Source organism: Oryctolagus cuniculus, chromosome 19 (assembly GCF_051225735.1).
Source record: "Oryctolagus cuniculus isolate XC-2025 breed Fujian yellow rabbit chromosome 19, ASM5122573v1, whole genome shotgun sequence".
NCBI lineage: Eukaryota > Metazoa > Chordata > Mammalia > Lagomorpha > Leporidae > Oryctolagus > Oryctolagus cuniculus.
Window position 1 is genome coordinate 42,566,172 of NC_142885.1, and position 18,925 is coordinate 42,585,096.

The following is an 18,925-nucleotide window of genomic DNA, read 5'->3' on the forward strand; positions in this document are numbered from 1 at the left end:
ACCTGTGGCCGAGGCACAGAATTTGGCTGCATCTTCTCTAAGGCAATTGGTACAGCACCCAGCTACTTCTGGGGGTGAGGTGAGGGCCAGCCGTAGGAGCCCAGCTTGTTTTTTTTTTTTTTTTTTAATGATTTCATCAAAGCATACTATTAAATAGAAAAGCAAGGTACAAAGCAGTACACCTCACCAGATCCTGTTTTTTTTTTTTTTTTTTTCTCAAAATACTTTAAGCATATAGTTAGAATCGGAGGAATCGCCCCCAGTGCTGGTTCGCTCTGAGGTCAGATTATGGACTACTTCCCTTTGCGCTATTTCTGCTTTAGGACGATCCTATGCTACTTAAAACCAACAGGTACATAAAACTTGTAGCTCTCTTCCAGACCTGAAGAACGCACACCACGTGACTAGGCGCGGTCACCTCTGGGGAAGGCCAAGGGGTCTGGGAGCTGGCAGGTCAGAGGGACCTGGTTTGCCTGTCTTTCTGTATCGCTTCCATCCTACGTAATACAGATCCCTGGGCTGCAAAGGTCAACACTCCCCCCAACCCCACTTCCCCACGCATCCAGAGGTGGCAGGAAGCCTCTCCCCTGTCGGAGAGGGGAAAAGCTTTCTCAGGGCCCAGGCGATCTTGTCTTCACCCTTCCCCTACCCCAACCCTCTCACCACCCCCCCGCTCCACCCCAGGCGACCGTCATACGCACTCAAAGAGGAGCCGGGGGCCTCATTGTAACACTCATTTTTATATAAATATCCGCAAGTCATGTTACAGAATAAGCCCCACCGGGGAAAAAAAGTCAACGATACGGTTTTGTGAAACTGACCCCTGCCTTCTAGGTCGGGCCCCAGCCCGGAGGCGCCTGCTGCTTTGGGAAGGCTGGGGCTGCTGCCGCGAGGCCGCTCAACAAGCTGCCCGTGCCGCCCACCCCGGGCCGACCCCCTTCTTTGGTGTGTGGTGCGTGGTGACCTTTTCCGGTCCCCACCTTGGCCTGGGGCAGGGTTCTGGAGAACAGGGTTCTGTGGAGCAGGGCCCAGGAGTCCTGGGGGCACTTGGAAATCGGGTGGGGGTACTGAGCCAGTAAGAGGTGGAGTCTGAGGCTTGGAGGTTGAGCCTTCTTGGGGGTAAGGGGCACACAGTTAAACAGGAACAAGTCGGGGGAACCCAGGCTGTCAGCCAAGCAGGAAGCATCTGCCCTTCCCCCCAGCCTGGGTCCCTTCTGTTGGTCCACCTCCTGCGGGACCCCACAGTCCCAGGGAGGAGCCCTGGGTTCCTGCCTGTCCCCACCCGGCTCTTGCCCCTGCAGTCCCCCCCGCCCTCCCACAGAGAGGCCAGAGGCTAGGAACACAGCACCAGTCTGAGGATTTAATTAACCAGGAAGGGGATCGTTGAGGGGCACCCCTGTAAAAATGTACAAAAGGTCTGGGGGGCTATGCAGAAGGGGTGATAAATATGTACATGGGACCCCCCTTCGCTAGCCCCTCCCCCCAGCCCTAGGAGGGCATGGGGACATGGGTGGTAGGTGAGGGGAGGGGGGCACTTTGGCCTCTGGCTTAGTGAGCCCTTGGGGAGGCAGCCCAGGGGCCTAGAGGCCCTGAGGGGGTGATGGTGCACCTCGGGAGATCCGGCTCTGACCTCTGGACCCCGCTGTCATGTACACACACAGACACTCGCCCCTCTCTCGAGAGGCTGGTCACTGCTGCCCTCCCAGTGACCCCACGGTCCATGGGACTCGTGCTCTCCTTGGGGGTTGGGGCTTCTGCTCCCGGGTTCCATAACCTCAGAGGTGGCTGGTGAGGTCACAACCTTTGCCCTCCAGCCCTGGCTTAAAAACCTCAGCCCTAGGACCTTGTCCAAAGGAAGGGGGGATGGAGCTTTGCCCCTGGCTCTCCCCTCCCTCACCTGTCAGCCCGTGCAGGGCCAGGGGCCCTGGGTGGGGAACCGGGCCGGGGTGCCGGCACAAGTGGAGGTGGTGCCCCCAACAGGGCTCCCGGTGGGGTCTTGCTGAGGAGGTGCGGGGTTCCTGGGGCCGCAGTGGGCGGAGGTGGAGGTGCCAAGCGGCTGTAGAGCAGGGGATGAGCAGGCTCCAGGCCGTAGAGACGGGCAGCAGCCACGGCCCCAGGGCCTGTCAACTCCTCCCCTGCCTCATAGAAGCGGGGTGGCCGGGCGAGGCGCGGGGGGCCTGCCAGCCAGGTGGGCTCTAGAAAGCCGGGGCAGCGCTCTGAGGGGCTGGGGCCCAGGTAGGGGGGCGGCCGCGGCCTCTCCAGCAGCAGATGGAGGCCCTGGGGCCCCGTGGCCGCGGCGGCAGCGGCGGCGGCAGCGGCTGCGGCAGCGGCAGCAGCGGCGGCGGCTGCGGCGGCCTCCTCCTTCCGCTCCTCCTTCACCCGCACCGACTCCTTGGCCGGCCGGGTCCCTTCCTCGCCGGCCCGGGCCTTGGGAGTGGCAGGAGAGACGCGGAGCTGGGGCCTGGAGAAGGGGAGGTCCCTGGGCGGGTGTGGGGAGAGAAGAGGGCGCTCAGAGGGTGGCCGTGGGGCACAGGGGCGTGGCAGGGGCGCGGCGGCCGGCCCTACCTGTCCTTCTCCTCCTTGGTGAGAGTGGGCTCCCTCCGCTCCACAGGTCGCTCTTTGTCGGAGCCTGGCGTCCGGGCGGCCTCAGGGGGCCGGACCCAGGCAGGGAAGGCCAGAGGACTGCGGTGCAGGCGGCCCCACGGGTCTGGAGGGGAGGCGAAGGCTGGGGGTGCCCCTGGGCTTTCTTTCTGGGCAAACACGGCGCCGGAGTCTGGGCAGAGGGCAAAGGAGAGAGTGCCAGGGCCCGGCCTCCCCGGGGCCTGCCGGTCCGCAGCACCCCCTGCCCCAGCCCCCACCCCCCGACCGCCCTCCCCAGCACTCACTGAATGTGGGGCTGCCCAGGCCTCCAAAGGCCCCGTTGGAGAGGGCAGCCAAGGAGGCGAAGCTTGTGGGACGCCCAAAGGGATCTGCAGGAGTAAAGGGGACCGGTCAGGACCCTGGGCAGCAGCTCCCAGCAGGCACCAGGAACTGGCTGGTAAGAGGCAGGCCCCAGAGCCCCTGGTTCTAACCACCACGTGCTGGGCATCTCCTGGGCCCCGCGAGGCATGGAGCTTTGCTGAGCATCAACAGCAAGCCCCACGAGGCAGAAGTACCATTTCCACCCAGAGATGAAGAAACAGGCTCAGAGAGGTGAAATGACTTGCCACCGGTCGCCTAGCCAGGGGGTGGGCCTCTCTCTCAGCAGGGGTCAAGTCCTCCTGCCCTACTCCCCCACTCTGCTTATCTGACCCATCTTAGCAGAACCCAGCTCTCCTGAAGGCCTCTGCTGCTTCCCCCAGCCTGACCCTAACTTCACGCATGCATCACACAGCCAGAAGGAACAACACATCTCCGTCCCCAAAGGAACCTCCCTGTGACCACAGCCACAGACACCTTTCCCTACGTCATGGGCTTGCCTCCGCCTCGTCTACCCACACTCGGCTAACTCTGCCCAGGGGGCTGCCGAGGTCCCTCGGGGTCAGGAAGCATGTTCTCCCGGGCGGACGCAGCCTCCTACCCAACTCCTCTACCACGGGCTCACCGGCCCCTACCACGGGCTGCTTCAGAGACAGGGGCTGGAGCGTGAAAGTCACCCCCTCCTCCTCTACTCATCTCCCAAGTGAGGACATCACGGCTCAGAGGGGTACAGTAACTTGTCCAAGGTCACAAAGCAAGTGGAATTGGGTCCCCTCCCCTGCGCCGCCCATTCCAGCTGTCTCTAGGGTCTGATTTTCAGCTTCCCCAGATCAGGGACAAGGCCGGAGATGGGCCGGGGTTGCCCAACGTGCCCTTGGCTCTTACCAATGTGGGTGCTGGGGCTCAGGAAGGGTCCGTGGGCCCCGGGAGCTGCCGTGAAAGGGTTGGCTGCAGCGTGGACGGCACCTGGGGCAGAGAGGTGGGAGATCCTGATGAGGCTGAGTGGGCCTCGGGCTACACACAGGGAACCTCAGGCCCTGGTGGGGCTGGCCAGACTCACCAGTCGCAGTGAAGAGGGAGGCCGGGTGGGAGAGCTCCTGCCCAGGGGGCAGGGCCCCATAGGGCCCCGGAAGGCAGGGCAGGAGGTCGTTCCGAAAGTCAAGCTTGTGGGAGTCACCCTGTGTGGGACACAGGGAGAGGGGCCGTGAGGGAGGGGCCGGGGCAGGTCCCGTTCTTGCTCTCCTGCCCCTGGGTACCCTCCAGGGTGGCCAGCACCAAGATGGGGCTTGGATGCCTATCCTCTGGGTCTCTCCAAGCCGTCTCTGCCCATTCCCCTAACGAGCCTGAGAACCAAAGCGCTAACTGAGGAACTAGACGCCGGCTGTGACCCCGCCCAGCTCGGGCTTCCCCTGACTCTCAGCCCCGCGGTCCCCGGCCCCTCGGCCCCGGTACCTTCATCTTTTCCTGGTGTCTCAGGATCATGTACGCCACGCGCACGTGCATGGCACACCACTTCCCTGGTTTCTGGCGCCCCAGAAGGATGACCAAAGGGAAAGGGAAGGAAAGAAGGTTCACTCGTCACCCACTCCAGGCCTGGCCCTGGGCCTGGCCTCGGCACGCAACGTCCCCAGTCGTCACCCCTAGAGCTGAGGGATGGCTCGGTTCACTTTACAGCCTAGGAAACTGAGGCTCAGAGAGATCAACTGTGTTGCCCAAGGTCCCGTGGCGCTTCCGTCCGAGCCCAGGTCTGAGAGCCCGACGCCTTCCACTTTCTGCTCTTCCACAGCTCACTGCCCCGCCCCCCGTCTTGGGCTCCTCACTCCTTTCCCAGCAGGAACCCCCCTCAGCCAAACACCCTGACACCAGCCCCCAGCCTCATGCAGCCTGAGGCCCTCACCAAACTCACCCTCAAAGGTGGCCGGAAATGGTCGGGGATCTGGGGATGGCAAAGGAGAGATTGCAGGCAACTCAGACCTGTTCGTGCCTGGTGCCTCCCTCAAACCTGCCTTGTGGCAAAACCCAGTCCCATCCTCCTAGGCTGAGCATCTCCCCTCCAGCAGGTTTCTGAATCAGGCCCTCTGGGGGCACCCTGCTGGGAGTGCTGGGGGTGGGGGTGGGTTAGGGTAGGCAGGATGGGGGTGTCTCAATCCAAGAAGCTATCCCATGAACAACCTTATATAACGGGGGTCTGCCTAAGCCTTCCGTGGAAACAGGGCCTCTTCCGGGAACTGGGGGACCTCTGGTCTAGTCTTCCCTTTAGGAAGCGTGTCCTGTGCTTTTCACAAAGTTCCCAGAGTCCTGGGGTCTAAGGCTTTGCCTTCCCAGCTGCCTCACGAAGGGGCAGCTTATCTTTTAATTGTTTTATGGACAGAATTTCCTGGTATGATGTCATTTGGAAAAAAACAAAAAGAAAAAAAAGCAGCAAGCGTGCTATGACTTACGAAATTTAAAAGCCCCTACAAAGCACACTGTCCTGCTCATCTCGTCCCAAGGACACCCCATGAAAACTGCTCCTTGCACTGGGGAGGCCTGCTGCTCACCAGGTGGCCCGGGACATCCCTGACTGCATACTGCAGGGAGGATGGGCGGGCCGTGTGCTCTCCCTTCGCGTGCCTTCCGACTCCCCCAGGACCTGCCTGGCCCCCCTCACCTGTGTCCCCTTCTGGGGGAGCCCGCTTGGCACTGGCCCCAGTCGTGGTGGCAGCTCAGGGTTCGTGCTCTGGGAAAGGGGAGCGGAGGGTCAGACAGGAGAGCTGGCACCAAGCGCACACGAAAGGGACGCAGAACCAAGCGGGGCGGGGGGCCGAGGTGGGAGCAGGGCTTCGGAGGAAGGTGGGAGGCCGGGCACGGACGGGGCAGGGGAGGGCGGTGCGTGGATCTGGGTCTGGATTGGAAGCTCACCTTGGGCTGGAAGGCCCCCTGCAGGGAGCCAAAGGAGACAGCCGGCGGGAGGCCCGGCGGGAGCCCGGGCACTGCGGGAGGGAAGGCCATGTAGGGCTGTGGAGAGAAGGGGGCTGGTCCAAGCAGGGGGTGGAGGGGCAGCCCACGGCGGGTCTGCCCGTCAGGCCTGTGGCCTCCACCCTGAGCCCCCCCGGGAGCACTCCCAGGCTCAAGGCTCTTGCTCTGAAGACTGGACCCCAGGAATCAGGGCCTTAGGCACGGAAGCAGCCACACCCACACACCGCCCACACTCACACACACACTCACATTATGTCGGAAAAGGCCTTCCATCTTTCCTGGGTATTTCTCAAACTAGGGAAGAGAAGGGAAGAGTAAGCTGCCAGCGGGGAGCCAGGCCCTTCCCCTGGAGGCCACGCCCTCCCCCAGGCCTCTGGACCTCATCACCAGCCCAGCGAGGAGCTCACCATGTGGGGGCCATGGGGCGGCAGCAGGCCCGGGGGGTAAGGGGTGAAGTGCTGGTGGGTGTGCTGGTGGGTGTGCTGGTGCTGGTGGTTGTGCTGGTGGAACTGGAAGGCCAGGGGCCGAGCCGAGCCCCCTGCCCCCACCACCTCAGGGCCACCCTGGGCATTCAGGTAGCGAGAGTTCAGGTCCTGGCCGATCAGGTCCTGCTCTGTGGGAGGGGAGGGGAGAAGGCTTTAATGGCCGGGGCCAGCGGGTCAGCGGCCTTGGGCTGCGGTGACTGGCCTTCCCTCTGGCCTCGAGCCACTCCCTCCTCAAGCCCTGCTGGCTGCTGAGGCCCAGGTGCCCCACAGCCGATGGGGGCCCGAGCCCGGGGCTATGGCCCCCCACCCTCCCCGGCCAGGACCCCAAACTCACCAGAAAGGGCGTTAGCGGCTGAGGCCCCAGGGTGCCCTGGCACCTGCAGCAGGGGTGGGGGTGGGGGCAGGGCGGGGCCAGGGGAGAGCAAGGAGGGGTGGTGGGGTGGTGGGGGGGGCCGCAGCCCAGGTGGGGGGAAGCCGTGGGTGGACAAAGGCAGGGGCAGTGAGGGCGTCGGGGGCCGGTGGGTGAGCTGCGCGGACGAGGAGGAGGCAGATGAGGAGGAGGAGGACGAAGAGGATGATGAGGGGGGAGGCTGAGCCACGGGAGGGGCCGGGGCCTTGGGGGGCGGCCGTGAAGAGCTGGGGAGAGAAGTGGGGAGATGAGTGAGGGGTTGGGAGGTGCCAGCTCTGACGGGAAGGGGTCAGAAGCCTGGGTGATACCGTGACCTGTGACTTTGGTTCTCCCAACATGGGAGGTGGCAGAACCTGGCCCCCAGGGCCCCTCCTCCCCCGCCCCCCGGGAACCCATCCTCAGCCTGCGGTGCCTCCCACACCCAGCAACCCTCTCTGCGCTCGTGCTCGCTCTCTCTGGGTCGCTTCCACACAGCTGCCGCTGTCATCTCTGGCCGTATGACTCCCTCCTCTGACTCAAGCACAGCACAGAAGAGATCATTCACTTTGACGCTTCGTTACGACAGGCCACCTGGGTTCCCACCCTGGGACAGTGGAGGCAGCGCCGCGCTGGCCTGGCCTGGGAGTCAGGAGGCCTGAACTCTGGGCCCGTCTCGCATTGACGCCCTGGGCGACCTTGAGCAAGTCACTCTCCCTCTCTGAGCCTTAGTTTTCTCAATCACAGTGACGATGGCGATGGTGACAACAGAAGCAGTAACGGTAGCATCAAAGATAACAGTGGCAACCACGCTTACCCTCCGGTGAGCACCTACAGCAGGCTGAGTGCCAGCACCTCCTTCACAAGCTAACGCGAGTCCCACATGCCCCGCGCCTTCCCAAGGCTGCCCAGCCACGGCGCCATGTACAACTTTCTGCACTGCACTCTCTCACTGCGCCTCACCCTGAGCGGTTCCACGAGAAGTCAAGAGGCTGGTGGACTGGCTGTATTCTTCTAAAGCACAACACAACTATCTCACGGCTGCTTTTAAAAACCCACTCAGCCGAGACCTGATGTCACCCCGTAGAGCCCTGGTGGTGAGCGCGCACGCACGCTTTGGGAAACACTGCATTCACTCGTAATTAATCCTCGCGACAAGCCTGAAGAGGATCGCCCTCTTATTTCACTTCACTTCATAGCAAAAGGAAATGGAAGCTCAGAGGGGTGAGGTGACTTGTCAAAAAAAAATCACACAGCCAGTCAACGGCAGAGCAAGAATTTGAATCAAGGTCTGACAGCAAAGCCAGCTCTCTTAATCACCATGTCAGCATTTCCCAAAGTATGTTCCAGAGAATACTGCCCCTAGCAGATGTGCCTTACGAGAAGTTCTCAGCAGGAAATGACATTGGGAAACAGCACACTGGATTCCCCCGCCCAGGAAAGTACAAAGGGCTCGGCTCTGTCCTGCAGGGACGTCCTATGCCTGGCTCACAGAGCCTGGTGACAAGTCACAGCCCCCGGGGACCATCCCGTGTCCCAGCCACAGGACGCAGGGGCTGGCCCCAGACCAGCTCGGAGCCCCGGCCCACTCACCTGCCAGTGCTGAGGTCCAGGCTGCTGCCATAGGGAGAAGTGCGGAGGCCGAAGGGCGAGACCCGAAGCTGCAGCTGGGGCTGGGGTGGGGGTGGCAGACTGGGGGTGGCCGGCAGGGGTGCAGGGGGTGAGACGGGAGGCCGAGGGGCCGGTGGAGGCGGTGGTTCCTTTGGGGGGAAAGGCACTAGCAGCGGGTCGGGCCCCGGGGGCTGCTCCTGGCTCCGCTCCAGGCCCGACACTTTAGGGACCACGGAGAGTTTTGCTTCACAGTTCCCATTGAAGGCGCCATGGGGGCCCGAGGCTGTGGGGGCAGGAGGACAGACATGCTCAGCTGAGGCTCACGCCCACCCCCTCATCGTTCTCTCGCCCCCAGCCCCAGCCCCAGCCCGAGACCAACCTTTGCTGGTTGAGACAGTAAAGGACGGTTCGAGGTCATCATCAGAGACCTGAGGAGGAAGGGGACACGGTTAGGTTGCGGCTGGGCCAGGAACTCCACCCACGCGCCAACAGCCTCTGCGGCCTGCTCAGAAGTGGCAGAGGGGGCAGGTGAGTCTGTTCCGTCAGCCTGGCTGCCAGCCGTCGGACGGCGAGCTCCATGGGCCTCCGCCGGGAGGAAGCGATGGAGCGGCCGAGCCTGATGAGCCAGCCAGCACTGCAGTGGCGGCAGAGAGAGGCGGGCGAGTCCCAGGACAAACGTCAGCCGTCACTACTGCCGGCCTACAGGCCTACCTGGGCTACACACGCGTTGTGTCCACGAGCAGCTGCAAACGTGTAACTGCCGATATTTAAAAACCCAAGCCGCCACGTTAAAACCCAGATTTGCAGCTTCTCTTGAGAATGGACCCCTCCTGCTCGGGGACAACGATCAGCTAGAACTGCGTAGCAGCCGTCCCCTCAGACTGGACGAGAACTCTCCGGGTCACCGTAATCCCTGTGCAGCCAACTTGTGCAACAGGAACGAGACACGCGGGAGGGAGCGCACATCTCCCAGCAGACGGAGCGTTACCCGCCACGACTCGCTGTCTCGACAGCGCGCGGGCCTGGAGGCTGCGATCTGCCCTTACACCCAAAGCTCCCGCACGGGCGACAGCAGCTCCGTGGCCCGGCTGCAGTGACCGCGGCCTCTGCACAGACTCTGATCCACGCCACCCCACTTAGGAGAGCTGGCTAATGGCCAGTCCCATGGTTGTTGTGGACGTCCCTGGAGAACAGTGGCAGCTCCCGGGGCTTTGGGGAAGGCCGGGGGGGGGGCACAGCAAGACATGGATCGTCCATTCTCTGGTCAACTAGCCCTGGCCACAGAAACAGAAGCCATTCACTTCTCAGACGCCCCCTCTCCACTCCTGCCCCCACCGCCCCGTGTGAAGCTGCCCCAGGTCCATGCTCAAGGGTGGCTCTGGCCCCTGCGCCGGAGGTCTCCCACCCGGCCAGCTCAAGCCCCACTCACCCTCTCGTCCAGGTCGCTCTCCGCGTCACACTGGGGAGAAGGAAAGACAGAGGTGTCACGAGGGGGCAAGGGCAGCGGGGCCGGGGGCCAGGGTGGTGCAGGCGATGGCACTTACTATGTATCCAGCTTCCACAGAGTGACGGGAGGAGGCCTGGGAAAGACCAGAGTCCAGAGGTAAGGGACGCGGCCTGGCCGGCCACTTGGGGTGAGTCTCCGCTTCCAGCACGGGCGCCGACGTCCTCACCACCTACTCAGCCGCTTGTGCCGGCTGCGTCCCCTGCCACTCACTGCCCACTCCTGCTCCCTAGGCGCGCGCGCATCTCTGGGGCTCCTGCCCCCAGCAACTTTCCCCCTCTTGGCAAAACTTCTGACTGCAGCTTCAGGGTCTGACTAAGACGGCCTGAGGGGGCTTTCCCTAACCACAGCCCACCTCCCGGGCCCCAGGCAGGGCGGGCGAGCGGCTTCCTCATGCGGCTTTCGGCTCTCTCTACCTCCCCAGGCTTCTCCAGCCCTGCTGCTGTCCTGCCAGACGGCCACCCGCTCCAGGGAAGGCAGGGACCCCGCCTAGCGCACGGGCCAGCTGCGTCCCTCTCACAGGGTTAACCCAGCGCGTTGGAAACACACAGTACCAGCCCAAAGCAAGCGGGTGCACCTGCAGACAGGTCCCGGGCAGGGCTGGGAACTCGCCCTTGCTGTCTTCGCCTCTGCCCTTAGAGACCGCGGTCCCTGCTGCCGGCAGCCAAGCGCCCAACGTGACAGACATCCTGCCCCACTGCTTTAAAGGAGGGGAGTGCGTGCCAGGCTCACCTCTTTCCTTCTCCGCTTATTGGGCCATTTGCGGGCCCGGTCCCCAGGGGGCCGGCCAGGCTCCCGATCAGAGCTGTCCCCTGGCTCCCCGGTGGCCCCACTGGAGCCCCCCCTCTTCCGTTTCCCAGAATGCTTCAGCCGGTGTTCCAGTCGCTCTGGGGGCTGGAGCGATGCATCCTTCTGTGGAGGAGGAGGTGGGACTGAAGCGGGTGGCAAGAGGCAGGCTCCCGACCTCTCCGGGGGTGCTACCGCAGGGCGTCTCGGGGGCCGGGGAGCCCGGCTGGTCCCTGGAGGCTAGCTCTACCTCCTCCCACCCCAGGGTGGGGCAGAGGCCTGGCCAGAGGAGCCGGTTGCTCTGGTTTGGGGTGCCAGCATTCCCCCCTCAACTCCACCCACTCTAGACACCGTACCCTGCTCTCTGCCCCTCCGGAACCCCCCCAAAGGCCCCCAGCCCCAGCAGGCCCCACCTGCAAGGCCTCGAGGCTGGCGAAGCTGGCGATGGCGAAGCCATCGATCAAGTCCTCCTCCTCCTCTTCCTCCTCCTCAGGCTCCTCCTCGGCTTCCCCGTCCTCGGCGCCCCCCTCCTCCTCCTCCTCTTCCTCCCCGCGGCTGCCCGAGCCGGCCGGCCGCTTCCGAGCTCGGGGTCGCGGGGGCCGAGGCCTGGGTCGGGGCCGTCGCCGCCTCGGGCCCCCGGGCCGCTCTCCGGACGAAGCTGACGACCAGGGCCTGGCAGGCGGCGGCGGCGACGACGAGGACGAGGAGCCGCGCGGGGCGGCCAGCAGGGCCCGGGGCGCGTCGCCGCCTGGCCCTCGGCGGCGCCGCTGCTCCCGGTCTCGGTCTCGGCGCGAGCAGCGCCGCCGCCGCCGCTCCCCCTCAGCTGCCCAGCCGGGGCCCGGGGCCGCGGCCGCTGCCGTCTCCATGGCGACCGCCCTCAGCGCTGCATCCGGAGGCGGCGGGGCCCGGAGCGGCCTGTCCGTAGGCCCGGGGTCGCAGGCGCGGCGCTGGCGGCTGCACAGAGACGAGAGGGCCACGGCTTCCTCTTAAAAGCAGGACCTGCGGGCCCCGAGTTTGCTCCAAGGCCAAGGCCCGGGGAGCCGGCGCCGCCCCCGGGGCGACAAGCCCGAGGGCCTCCCCCTCCCCTGCGGGGCCGGCGGGGCCGCGACGGCGAAAACGGAGTGGCCGTCCCTTTAAGGCGAGGCCTCAAGTTGTCCAGCCCCTGGCCCCTTTAAGACGACCCGACGGTGTCCGGCCGGCCTAGTGCAGTGGCCGCCCCCTGCCAGGGGTCGAGGCAAGTCTCCCCGAGGAAGAGGAAGGGCCACCCCTTTAAAAGGGGCCGAAAGCTCGACCCGAAACGCAGACCTCCCCTTTAAAAGTGTCTCAAGTCCTCCGGCTAAAAGAGGCCACCCCTTTAAGGAGTCCAGGGTCCTTCAGACAGCAGGCCGTCCCTTTAAGGGCTCTGGAGTTAAGTTCCAGTCCTCCACAGGCGGCCACTTCCCCTTTAAACTGAATTTAAAGGCCTTCTTGCGTGGGGGAGGAGGAGGTGGGAAACCCCACTCGTCCCAATTCTCCCAACAGCACAGGTCTCAATTTGTCAGCTTCGGTTCGGCGACTTCCCCTTTAAGGCTGGCGTTGGAGTCTGCCGAGTTCAGCGGCCACCCCTTTAAGGAGATTTAAAGGGGCCTCCTCCGGGCCCAGCTCCTCCAGCCTCCGCCTCCGGTCGCCATGAAAGGCGCGAGGGGGGGCGGGGCCGCGGGGCCAGCCCTCCAAAGCCCCGGATGTGAGGCAACGGTGACGGGTAGCGCTTCTCTGTCCGCCGACATAAAAGTCTCTTCCTCCTTTCCTCCGTCTCTGTCTGACTTGCGCCCTAGGGGATCCGGAGCGGCCGTTGGGCAGCGGGGGAGCTCCAGCGCACCCTCTTGTCGTCTCCCTCGGAGTCTTGGGCCTCTTCTCCAGGACTTCCCTGCCCCTCCTCCCTCTTCCTCCTCTGCCTACACCTCCTTCCTCTCTTTACCTCCTCCCACTCTCCGCCCCTTTCCCCTCACCCTCCAACAAGCTCAGTCGGTGATAGGTCGAGAAGCAACGTCAGAGCGAGGGGCGGAGCCCAGCCCGGGGGCGTGGGCAACATGTGCCCGCCCTCAAATCTTGGATTGGGTTACGTCAGCTTAGCCCCACCCTTCCTCAAGTCTTGTGACTCGACTGGTTAGAAGTAGGTGTTTGGGGCGGACCCCTGTCTGACCCCGCCTCTTCCTGCTCCACGTTTATTGGCTCGCCGTCTGACGGCACCGGGGCAGGAGTCGGGAGGTGGTACGGGAGTCACTGCGGGCGGTTGGCCGCTGGGGGGCGCGCGCCTGCGCCGGTGCGGCCCGACGGCCACTCTCTCGGTGTCCCCCTGGCCGCCGCTGGGCACGGTCCCCGGGCCGCCGGGCACCTCGCGCGTGCGCGCGGCGACGCCGCCGGCCGGCACCTGGGCGGGTCTCTCCGGCGCGCCGCGGGCGTGCGGGGCGGAAACGGCGTCCCCTCGCCGCCCTGAGCGCCCGCGCCTTGCAGCGGTGCGCCGAGCACTTTCTCACGCGTCCGCTCGCTCGGGAAGAGCGGGGCCAGGAGGTAGAATTAGCTCCGTTTGACAGAGAGGGAGGGCGGTGGTCGTCAGGGTGTGGAGGCTCTCGGAAGCCCCGCGGGCGGGTCCGCGCCGCCTCCAGGCCGGGGAGGCAGAGCCCGCCGCTCGGGCTGGTGTCCCGCGGGTGCTGCCGCTCCCTGGTGCAGCGGGCACGTCCGTCCCTCTCACCCGGATACGTGCAGGCCGGGCGCAAGGGGCCGCCAGCAGCAGGTTGTGGCCGGCACGTTGGGAGGAATTCAGGACCGTCTCGATCAGGCCGTGGCCCCTTCTTGGGGGCCCAGGGTCACCTGTCGTCTGGAGCTGTCCCGCATCAGTAGTGGGACACAAAGCATGGGGTCGAGCTACCGCTGGGACCCGAGTCCCACGTCGGAGTGCTGAGTCCCCACTAATGCACCCGGGAGGCGGCAGACGATGGCCCAGGCACTTGGGCTCTTGCCACCCACGCGGGAGCTGAATGACCGTTGCGCCCCTCTGTGCCCAATCCCCTCCTGTCCCGGCACCACTCCCATTTCCCAGTCTTCCGAGGGGCAAGGTAGAAACACCAGCCTGTACTGCCCATCAGCCTCCAACTCCGCTTCTGGCACACACACACACACACGCAACAACAAAATCAGAAACGTATCGAAAACTTTACTAGAAATATAGAGAAAAAATATAACTGCCTTGGAGGGTTTTCCCTTCCTCCAGGATGGACGGACAGACGGATGGACGGAACTCCTAGGTCTGATGGGGCTGCTCCCCGCCCACGTCTTCCTCCAGGAACAAAGCGTCCAGCTCCTCAAGCCGCTGCTGCAATAGGGGCTCCACGTCCGGGCTGGGCGCCAGGGCGGGAGTAAGGGTCCTGCCCGCCGTAGCCCGGACCCCCCGGGATGGCCGCCGCGGTCGAGGGAGGCTGCCGTCTCGGAATTCTACAGCCCGCCGGAGCTTCCTGGAGCTGGTGAGGATCAGGGTCCCGTTGCGCTCTCGGGGCTCCTCAAAGATGGTCTCGAAAGTCCTGGATCAGGCAGGGAGAGGCGCTGGGAACCAGCGTGCCAGCCCCTGGCTCCGCCTGCCCGGCCGCCCTCTGCCTCCGGGAGTCTCACCTCCTGGTTGTGGGGGATTGGTAATTCTTATTTGTGTAAATTTCTTCCAAGCTGAACTCTTTCTTATTCAACCTGGGGGCAAAGAGCAGGGCCACTGAGACCCCCTGGGCCAACAGAGCTGGAGAGGTAGGGCCACATGCACAGGGCTGTGAGCCTCCGCCTGGTTTGGCTAAGGCAGCTCTGGACCCCGTGAGCCCCTTACCTGATTGGCCGGGGCAGCCCCATCGGGGTCAGGTTGAGTTGAGACCGGGCTGGTGTCCTGCGGATTCGGAATCGAGAAACCTTCCCCATGGTCTGCAATTAGTGGGGCAGAGGCTGAAGGGGTGGCCCGAGGCGTGGCGCCCCCCCCGCCCCCCGTGGCTGCTCCCTGCTGGGTCCACCTACCTTGGTCTCAGGGTCGGAAAGCACCTTGTCCTTTGAGGCTCGTGGCTCCTTCCCCTTGGTTGAGCCCAATCTGCAGAGAAGGTCGTGGCTCAGGGACAGGTAAGAGCCGCGGCGGTATTCCCGTCTCCTGCCCCCTGGACACTCGGGGAAGGAGGCTGGGCCCGGGCGGGGGCCAGAACGTGGAGGAAGGTTTATTGAGAGCGCTACCTGGCTTCTGCCGGTTCGGAGAAGGAGGAGGTGGATGCAGCGGACGAGCAAGGTGGGGCTGCTCCCACTCCTCCGAGAGGGAAGACCTCTTTCCGGAGACAGGGCCGAGGGGGTGGCGGGGCTCGGGCCATCTCCCCACCACCCACAGTGTGCCGCCGAGGCCGTGGCCGGCTCGCTGGCGGTGGGGCAGGGGGCCAGGTGCAGGTGCCTGAGCCAAGGGGCCCCAGATCAGGGCAGGAGTGGCTTCGGCCCAGAGAGAGCTTAGGGAGGGGTGCTGGGGTGTGGTGGTGGTGGTGGTCCCGAGTGCGCCACTGGCGGATAGGGGGCCGGGGGCTGACGGACGCAGTGCCCTCAACAGCCCCCGCCTGCTCGGCCTCTGAGATGGCGATCTTCAACTCCAGCTTCATGGGAGGTGAGGGGGGTGGGGGCCGTGGCGCTTTGTTGGGTGTGAGGAAGATGTCAGCAAAGCTCTCCAGCTTGGAGCGGACGGAACGGAAGAGGGGGGCCAAGCCCCAGGGACTGAGGCGGGGGCGTAAAAGGCTGGACGGTGGTGGTGGGGTCGGTGGGGGCTCCAGAGCAGGATCTGGGGCTGAGGAAAGGAGAGGGTCACAGGTGGGCACACCTCGGCTGCGGGCATTTAAGCCCCCACCTCAGGAGCCACGGCCCCTCTCCTGAACGCTAACACTAGCCTCTGTCCACAGAGGGATAAGCCCACCCCTGCCTGCATCACGGGCCTCCTGCTTGTGGAGTTTGAAGGCTCTGAAGTTAAGACCCCGCCTTTGTGTCCTGAATCCTGTCCCGCTGCCGCCTCTGCACCTGACACTCCCCAGTTCCCATGGGATCTCCCAGGTGCCAACATCTCATTCCTCTGCAGGGGTCCCTTACCTGGTGGTGGGCTCTCCGGAGGGTCTGCAGGCAGGGCAGACGGCTGGAATAGGGGTTCCAGGTCCTTGTGGAGAGGCGCCCCTGGCCGATGGACCGTGGTCACGGGCTCAGCTCTGGGGTGAAGGGGCAAAGTAAGGCTGGGCGAGTTTCTAGGTACAGATCCCACCTGCGCCTCCCCTGCCCCTTAAGGCTTCTGAAGGTGCTATGACGGATGGGCTGCGTAAATCCTGGTGCCCCAGCTCTGGATACCCGGAGGGTGGCTGTCGCCTGGACGCTGCCCCAGCCCATCTCACCTTTGCTCTGGGGTGAGGAAGCTGGGGCCTTCACTGGCGAAACCCTGGGTAAAACAGGAAGTGTCTGGGCACAGGCAGGGAGCCTGCCGGGACCCCTCAGCTCCCCGCGTCCTCACTCTCAGGCCCAGCGGACGTCTCTACGCTGTCTGTCTGGGCGGCATCTGTGCTCTGTGGCCAGAGAGAAGTCCGCCCGACTCCGGTCTCTCCCACCGTCTGCCATCCTATACCTCAGCTGGGGGTCTGGGAGCCGCTATGTCTTCCAGCATCACCACCAGCGTGGGTTGGCGGGCCTGGTCCCCCTTTCGTGAAGGCCCCTCCTCTGGGCCAAGGATTGTCTTTGCTCGCTGCTTCAGGGTGGGAGGGGACAGGTGGGTGTGGCTCAGGGGCTGTCGGCACAAATGCAGCGGGTCGGGGGGCCTAGGGAGGGAACAGAGAGGTCAGAGGAGCTAGGCGGGGTTCCCAGCTTACCCTCGTCCTGCCACACTCACCTGGCCTGCGAGGACCACGCGGCCGGTCGGGGAGGCGAGACAGGTGCCTGGCTGCACACGGAATCCTGGTGCCTGCTGTGGCACCGGGCGTGGAAGGGCTCCTCCCCGGGCACCAGGGGAACCTTCAAGGAGGAAGAGGTGTCAGGAGCTGAGTGAGGGAATGAGGATGCAGTAGAGGGGGTCTCGCTGCGCCTAACGGTATGCTAACAGCCACACGTCACAGCTCGCTCGTATTCGCTCCGATCCCCCAGAGGCAACTTGGTCTGAATCAGGAGCCGGGTATCCTAAGTCCGAGCTGCAGGTGCAGGAGGTGGGTAATCTCAGTCTCACTCAGGCTGTTTGAAGAGATGTGGGTGTTTGACACAGAGGCTAGGAGACCACTGGCAACACTTCTATCTCAGATCGTAGTGCCTGGTTCCAGTTCCGCTCCACTCTGGATTCCAGCTTCTTGCTGACTGCGCACCCTGGCAGGCAGCAGGTGGCGGCCCCAGAGTCCCTGCCACTTGTGGGAGATCTGGATTGAGTTCCTGGCTCCTGGCTTTACCCTAGCTTGACTGTTGCAGGCATCTGGGCAGTGAACCAGCCAGTGACCCATCTCTCTCTCTCTCTGCCTCTCAAAATACATTAAATAAATATTTTAAAAATGAAAAGAGTGGGTGACTTTGGGTGGATCACTGCCTTATCTGGGGCCTCAGTTTTTCTCATCTGTGCAATGGGACAAATGGTCCAGTTCTTCCAAAGGAGGCTAGGCTGGAACGAAAGCAGGAGGGTTTCTTAGAACTGCAGGCATGGGCTGCGACCTAACAGGGTTGTGAGAGGGAGAGGGGTACCGGAGACTGCCCAATCCTTTGGTTAGAGTAGGTGGGAGCCAAACAGGGTTCTAGCATGAGGGAGGTGGATTCAGCCACCGGCATGAGAATGAGGTGTCCGGACTCCAGTTACCCTCAGTAGGCAAACAGTCTGATTTTGGTGCTGAAAAAAAAAAAAAAGGCTGGGGGAGGAAGAAGGTGTCCCAGTGCGGGGGGCGGGGGGGGGGCTCACCCTGTGGGCAGCCATAACATCTTCCAATACCACGGCCAGGACCCGCCGAGAGGCCTTTTCCAGGGGCGAAGGGGTTCCCAGGGGCTGCAGCCTCGGCCGTTTCGGGCTTCTGTCTCCCCATAGTGTTCGAGCCAGGGGCTGCCGGCACAGACTCGACTGGCCAGGGCGGCTGGAGGGCGAAAGAAGCAGAAGACGTTCGTCTGAACCCAAGGCTGGCTCTGTAGTTTCCCGCTGCGGCCGCCAGGATCCCCGGGTCTCCCGGGCTCCAGACGGGCGGGCGGGGTGCGCTCTCACCTGGCGTCCCGGGTCAAGTCCATGGGGGAAGCGCCGGCTCCGAGGGGTCCCTGGGGGCTCCCAGGCTGCAGCCTGGGGTAAAGGGGGAGCGGGCAGTGAAGGCCAGCCCCTCTCCCAGGGCTCCGCCCTTCATGGTCCACCCGCGGCTGCCGGTGGCCCCCCGGCCGCAGCCCTAAGGGAGCGGAAGAGCGCCCCCGGCCGGCCGCCCGGAGCGGGCGCCCTGCCGCTGCCGACGCCTGGATCCGCGGATCCCGCGCGCCCTGCCAGGCACCTGCCGCGAGAGCCCAGCCCGCGGCCGCTCCAGTTCTCCCACGGCCCACGCCTCCCCGGGGCTTTTGTCCCCGCAGATTCCGCCCGAGGACTTCAAAGCCGCAGTCTCCACACACACTGTGACAGTCCTCCCTCCCATCAGAATCCCAAGACTGGATCCCCGAGGACAGAATCCTACAGCGCGGCGCCTCCAGTCACCCGGCGCGCGAGGCGCCTCCTCCTCCTCTTCCTCCCACCGTGAGCCTCGGCTCCGCAGAGCTCCACTCAGACGCCGCCGGACAGAACTCGAGCATCACTGAACTCAGTCTGGATCCCGGGGGATCCACTGTCAAGCAGATACCCCCCTTCACTCCAATCCCGGGAGGTCCCGCCCACAGGCCCCTCCGCCCTCCCGGGTCCCCGCCCAGCCTTCTCAGCCCGGGACCAGATGGCTCGAAGGTTGCCTTCCCCGCCCCCCACTCCTGCCCTCTCTCCAGCCGCCCCGCGCCCTCCCCCACGCGCCGCTTACCGCCGCCTCCCGCGGATCCCGGGTCTTCCACAGCTCCAACCTCCGGCTCCTTTAAAAGCAGCCTTGGCCGACACTGCCCAACCGCCGAAGGCCTTCTTCTCGGAGCCTCCGGGCACCGCCCAATCGCCGGGCCCCGTCTTCCGGGGTGGTGAGAAAGGGAGTGAAGCCGCTCGGCGGCCATCTTTCCTAGGGGCAAAAAGCCAAACCGGCCAGCGCCGCCATT

General features: G+C 64.5%; 2 protein-coding genes and 1 long non-coding RNA gene across 5 annotated transcripts; 1 reads left to right on the forward strand and 2 right to left on the reverse strand.

The window, feature by feature from the left end:
* Positions 1–720: 720 nt before the first annotated feature.
* On the reverse strand, positions 721–12,659 carry FBRS (fibrosin). The gene is made up of 18 exons (XM_051834967.3): positions 11,101–12,659; positions 10,634–10,813; positions 9,942–9,977; positions 9,827–9,856; positions 8,777–8,825; positions 8,380–8,680; positions 6,736–7,037; positions 6,324–6,529; positions 6,166–6,210; positions 5,860–5,955; positions 5,609–5,677; positions 4,865–4,894; positions 4,411–4,482; positions 4,019–4,136; positions 3,844–3,924; positions 2,886–2,969; positions 2,566–2,773; positions 721–2,479 (listed from the first exon to the last, which is right to left on the reverse strand). The coding sequence occupies exons 1-18, from the start codon at positions 11,551–11,553 to the stop codon at positions 1,894–1,896; spliced, it is 2,946 nt and encodes a 981-aa protein (XP_051690927.3). The 5' UTR covers positions 11,554–12,659; the 3' UTR covers positions 721–1,893.
* Positions 12,660–13,860: 1,201 nt separating this feature from the next.
* PRR14 (proline rich 14) lies at positions 13,861–18,849 on the reverse strand. 3 transcript variants are annotated; one of them, XM_002721761.6, is made up of 12 exons: positions 18,703–18,849; positions 17,925–17,996; positions 17,631–17,799; positions 16,590–16,711; positions 16,329–16,518; positions 16,102–16,145; positions 15,809–15,921; positions 14,924–15,512; positions 14,717–14,786; positions 14,535–14,626; positions 14,333–14,404; positions 13,861–14,244 (listed from the first exon to the last, which is right to left on the reverse strand). In XM_002721761.6, the coding sequence occupies exons 2-12, from the start codon at positions 17,945–17,947 to the stop codon at positions 13,968–13,970; spliced, it is 1,761 nt and encodes a 586-aa protein (XP_002721807.3). In that variant the 5' UTR covers positions 17,948–17,996; positions 18,703–18,849; the 3' UTR covers positions 13,861–13,967. The 3 variants fall into 3 exon arrangements, with proteins under 3 accessions (XP_002721807.3, XP_017193244.3, XP_051690949.3); XM_017337755.4 differs by lacking the exon at positions 18,703–18,849 and adding an exon at positions 18,373–18,551; XM_051834989.3 differs by lacking the exon at positions 18,703–18,849 and adding an exon at positions 18,431–18,508.
* LOC149120507 (uncharacterized) lies at positions 15,625–17,239 on the forward strand. The gene is made up of 3 exons (XR_016225869.1): positions 15,625–15,772; positions 16,841–16,899; positions 16,991–17,239. It is a non-coding gene; the product is annotated as an uncharacterized LOC149120507 (long non-coding RNA).
* Positions 18,850–18,925: the final 76 nt, after the last annotated feature.

Excerpts from the sequence above, each read along its gene's own strand:
- FBRS (XM_051834967.3), bottom strand. The coding sequence starts at position 11,553 with ATGGAGACGGCAGCGGCCGCGGCCCCGGGCCCCGGCTGGGCAGCTGAG. Across the intron at positions 9,978-10,633 it reads ATAAGCGGAGAAGGAAAGAG|GCCTCCTCCCGTCACTCTGT; the intron begins GTGAGCCTGGCA and ends GGTCTTTCCCAG. Across the intron at positions 4,895-5,608 it reads TCCCCCAGAAGGGGACACAG|ATCCCCGACCATTTCCGGCC; the intron begins GTGAGGGGGGCC and ends TGCCATCCCCAG.
- PRR14 (XM_002721761.6), bottom strand. The coding sequence starts at position 17,947 with ATGGACTTGACCCGGGACGCCAG. Across the intron at positions 14,787-14,923 it reads TCCGAACCGGCAGAAGCCAG|ATTGGGCTCAACCAAGGGGA; the intron begins GTAGCGCTCTCA and ends CCTTCTCTGCAG. Across the intron at positions 14,405-14,534 it reads GGGCTGCCCCGGCCAATCAG|GTTGAATAAGAAAGAGTTCA; the intron begins GTAAGGGGCTCA and ends CTTTGCCCCCAG.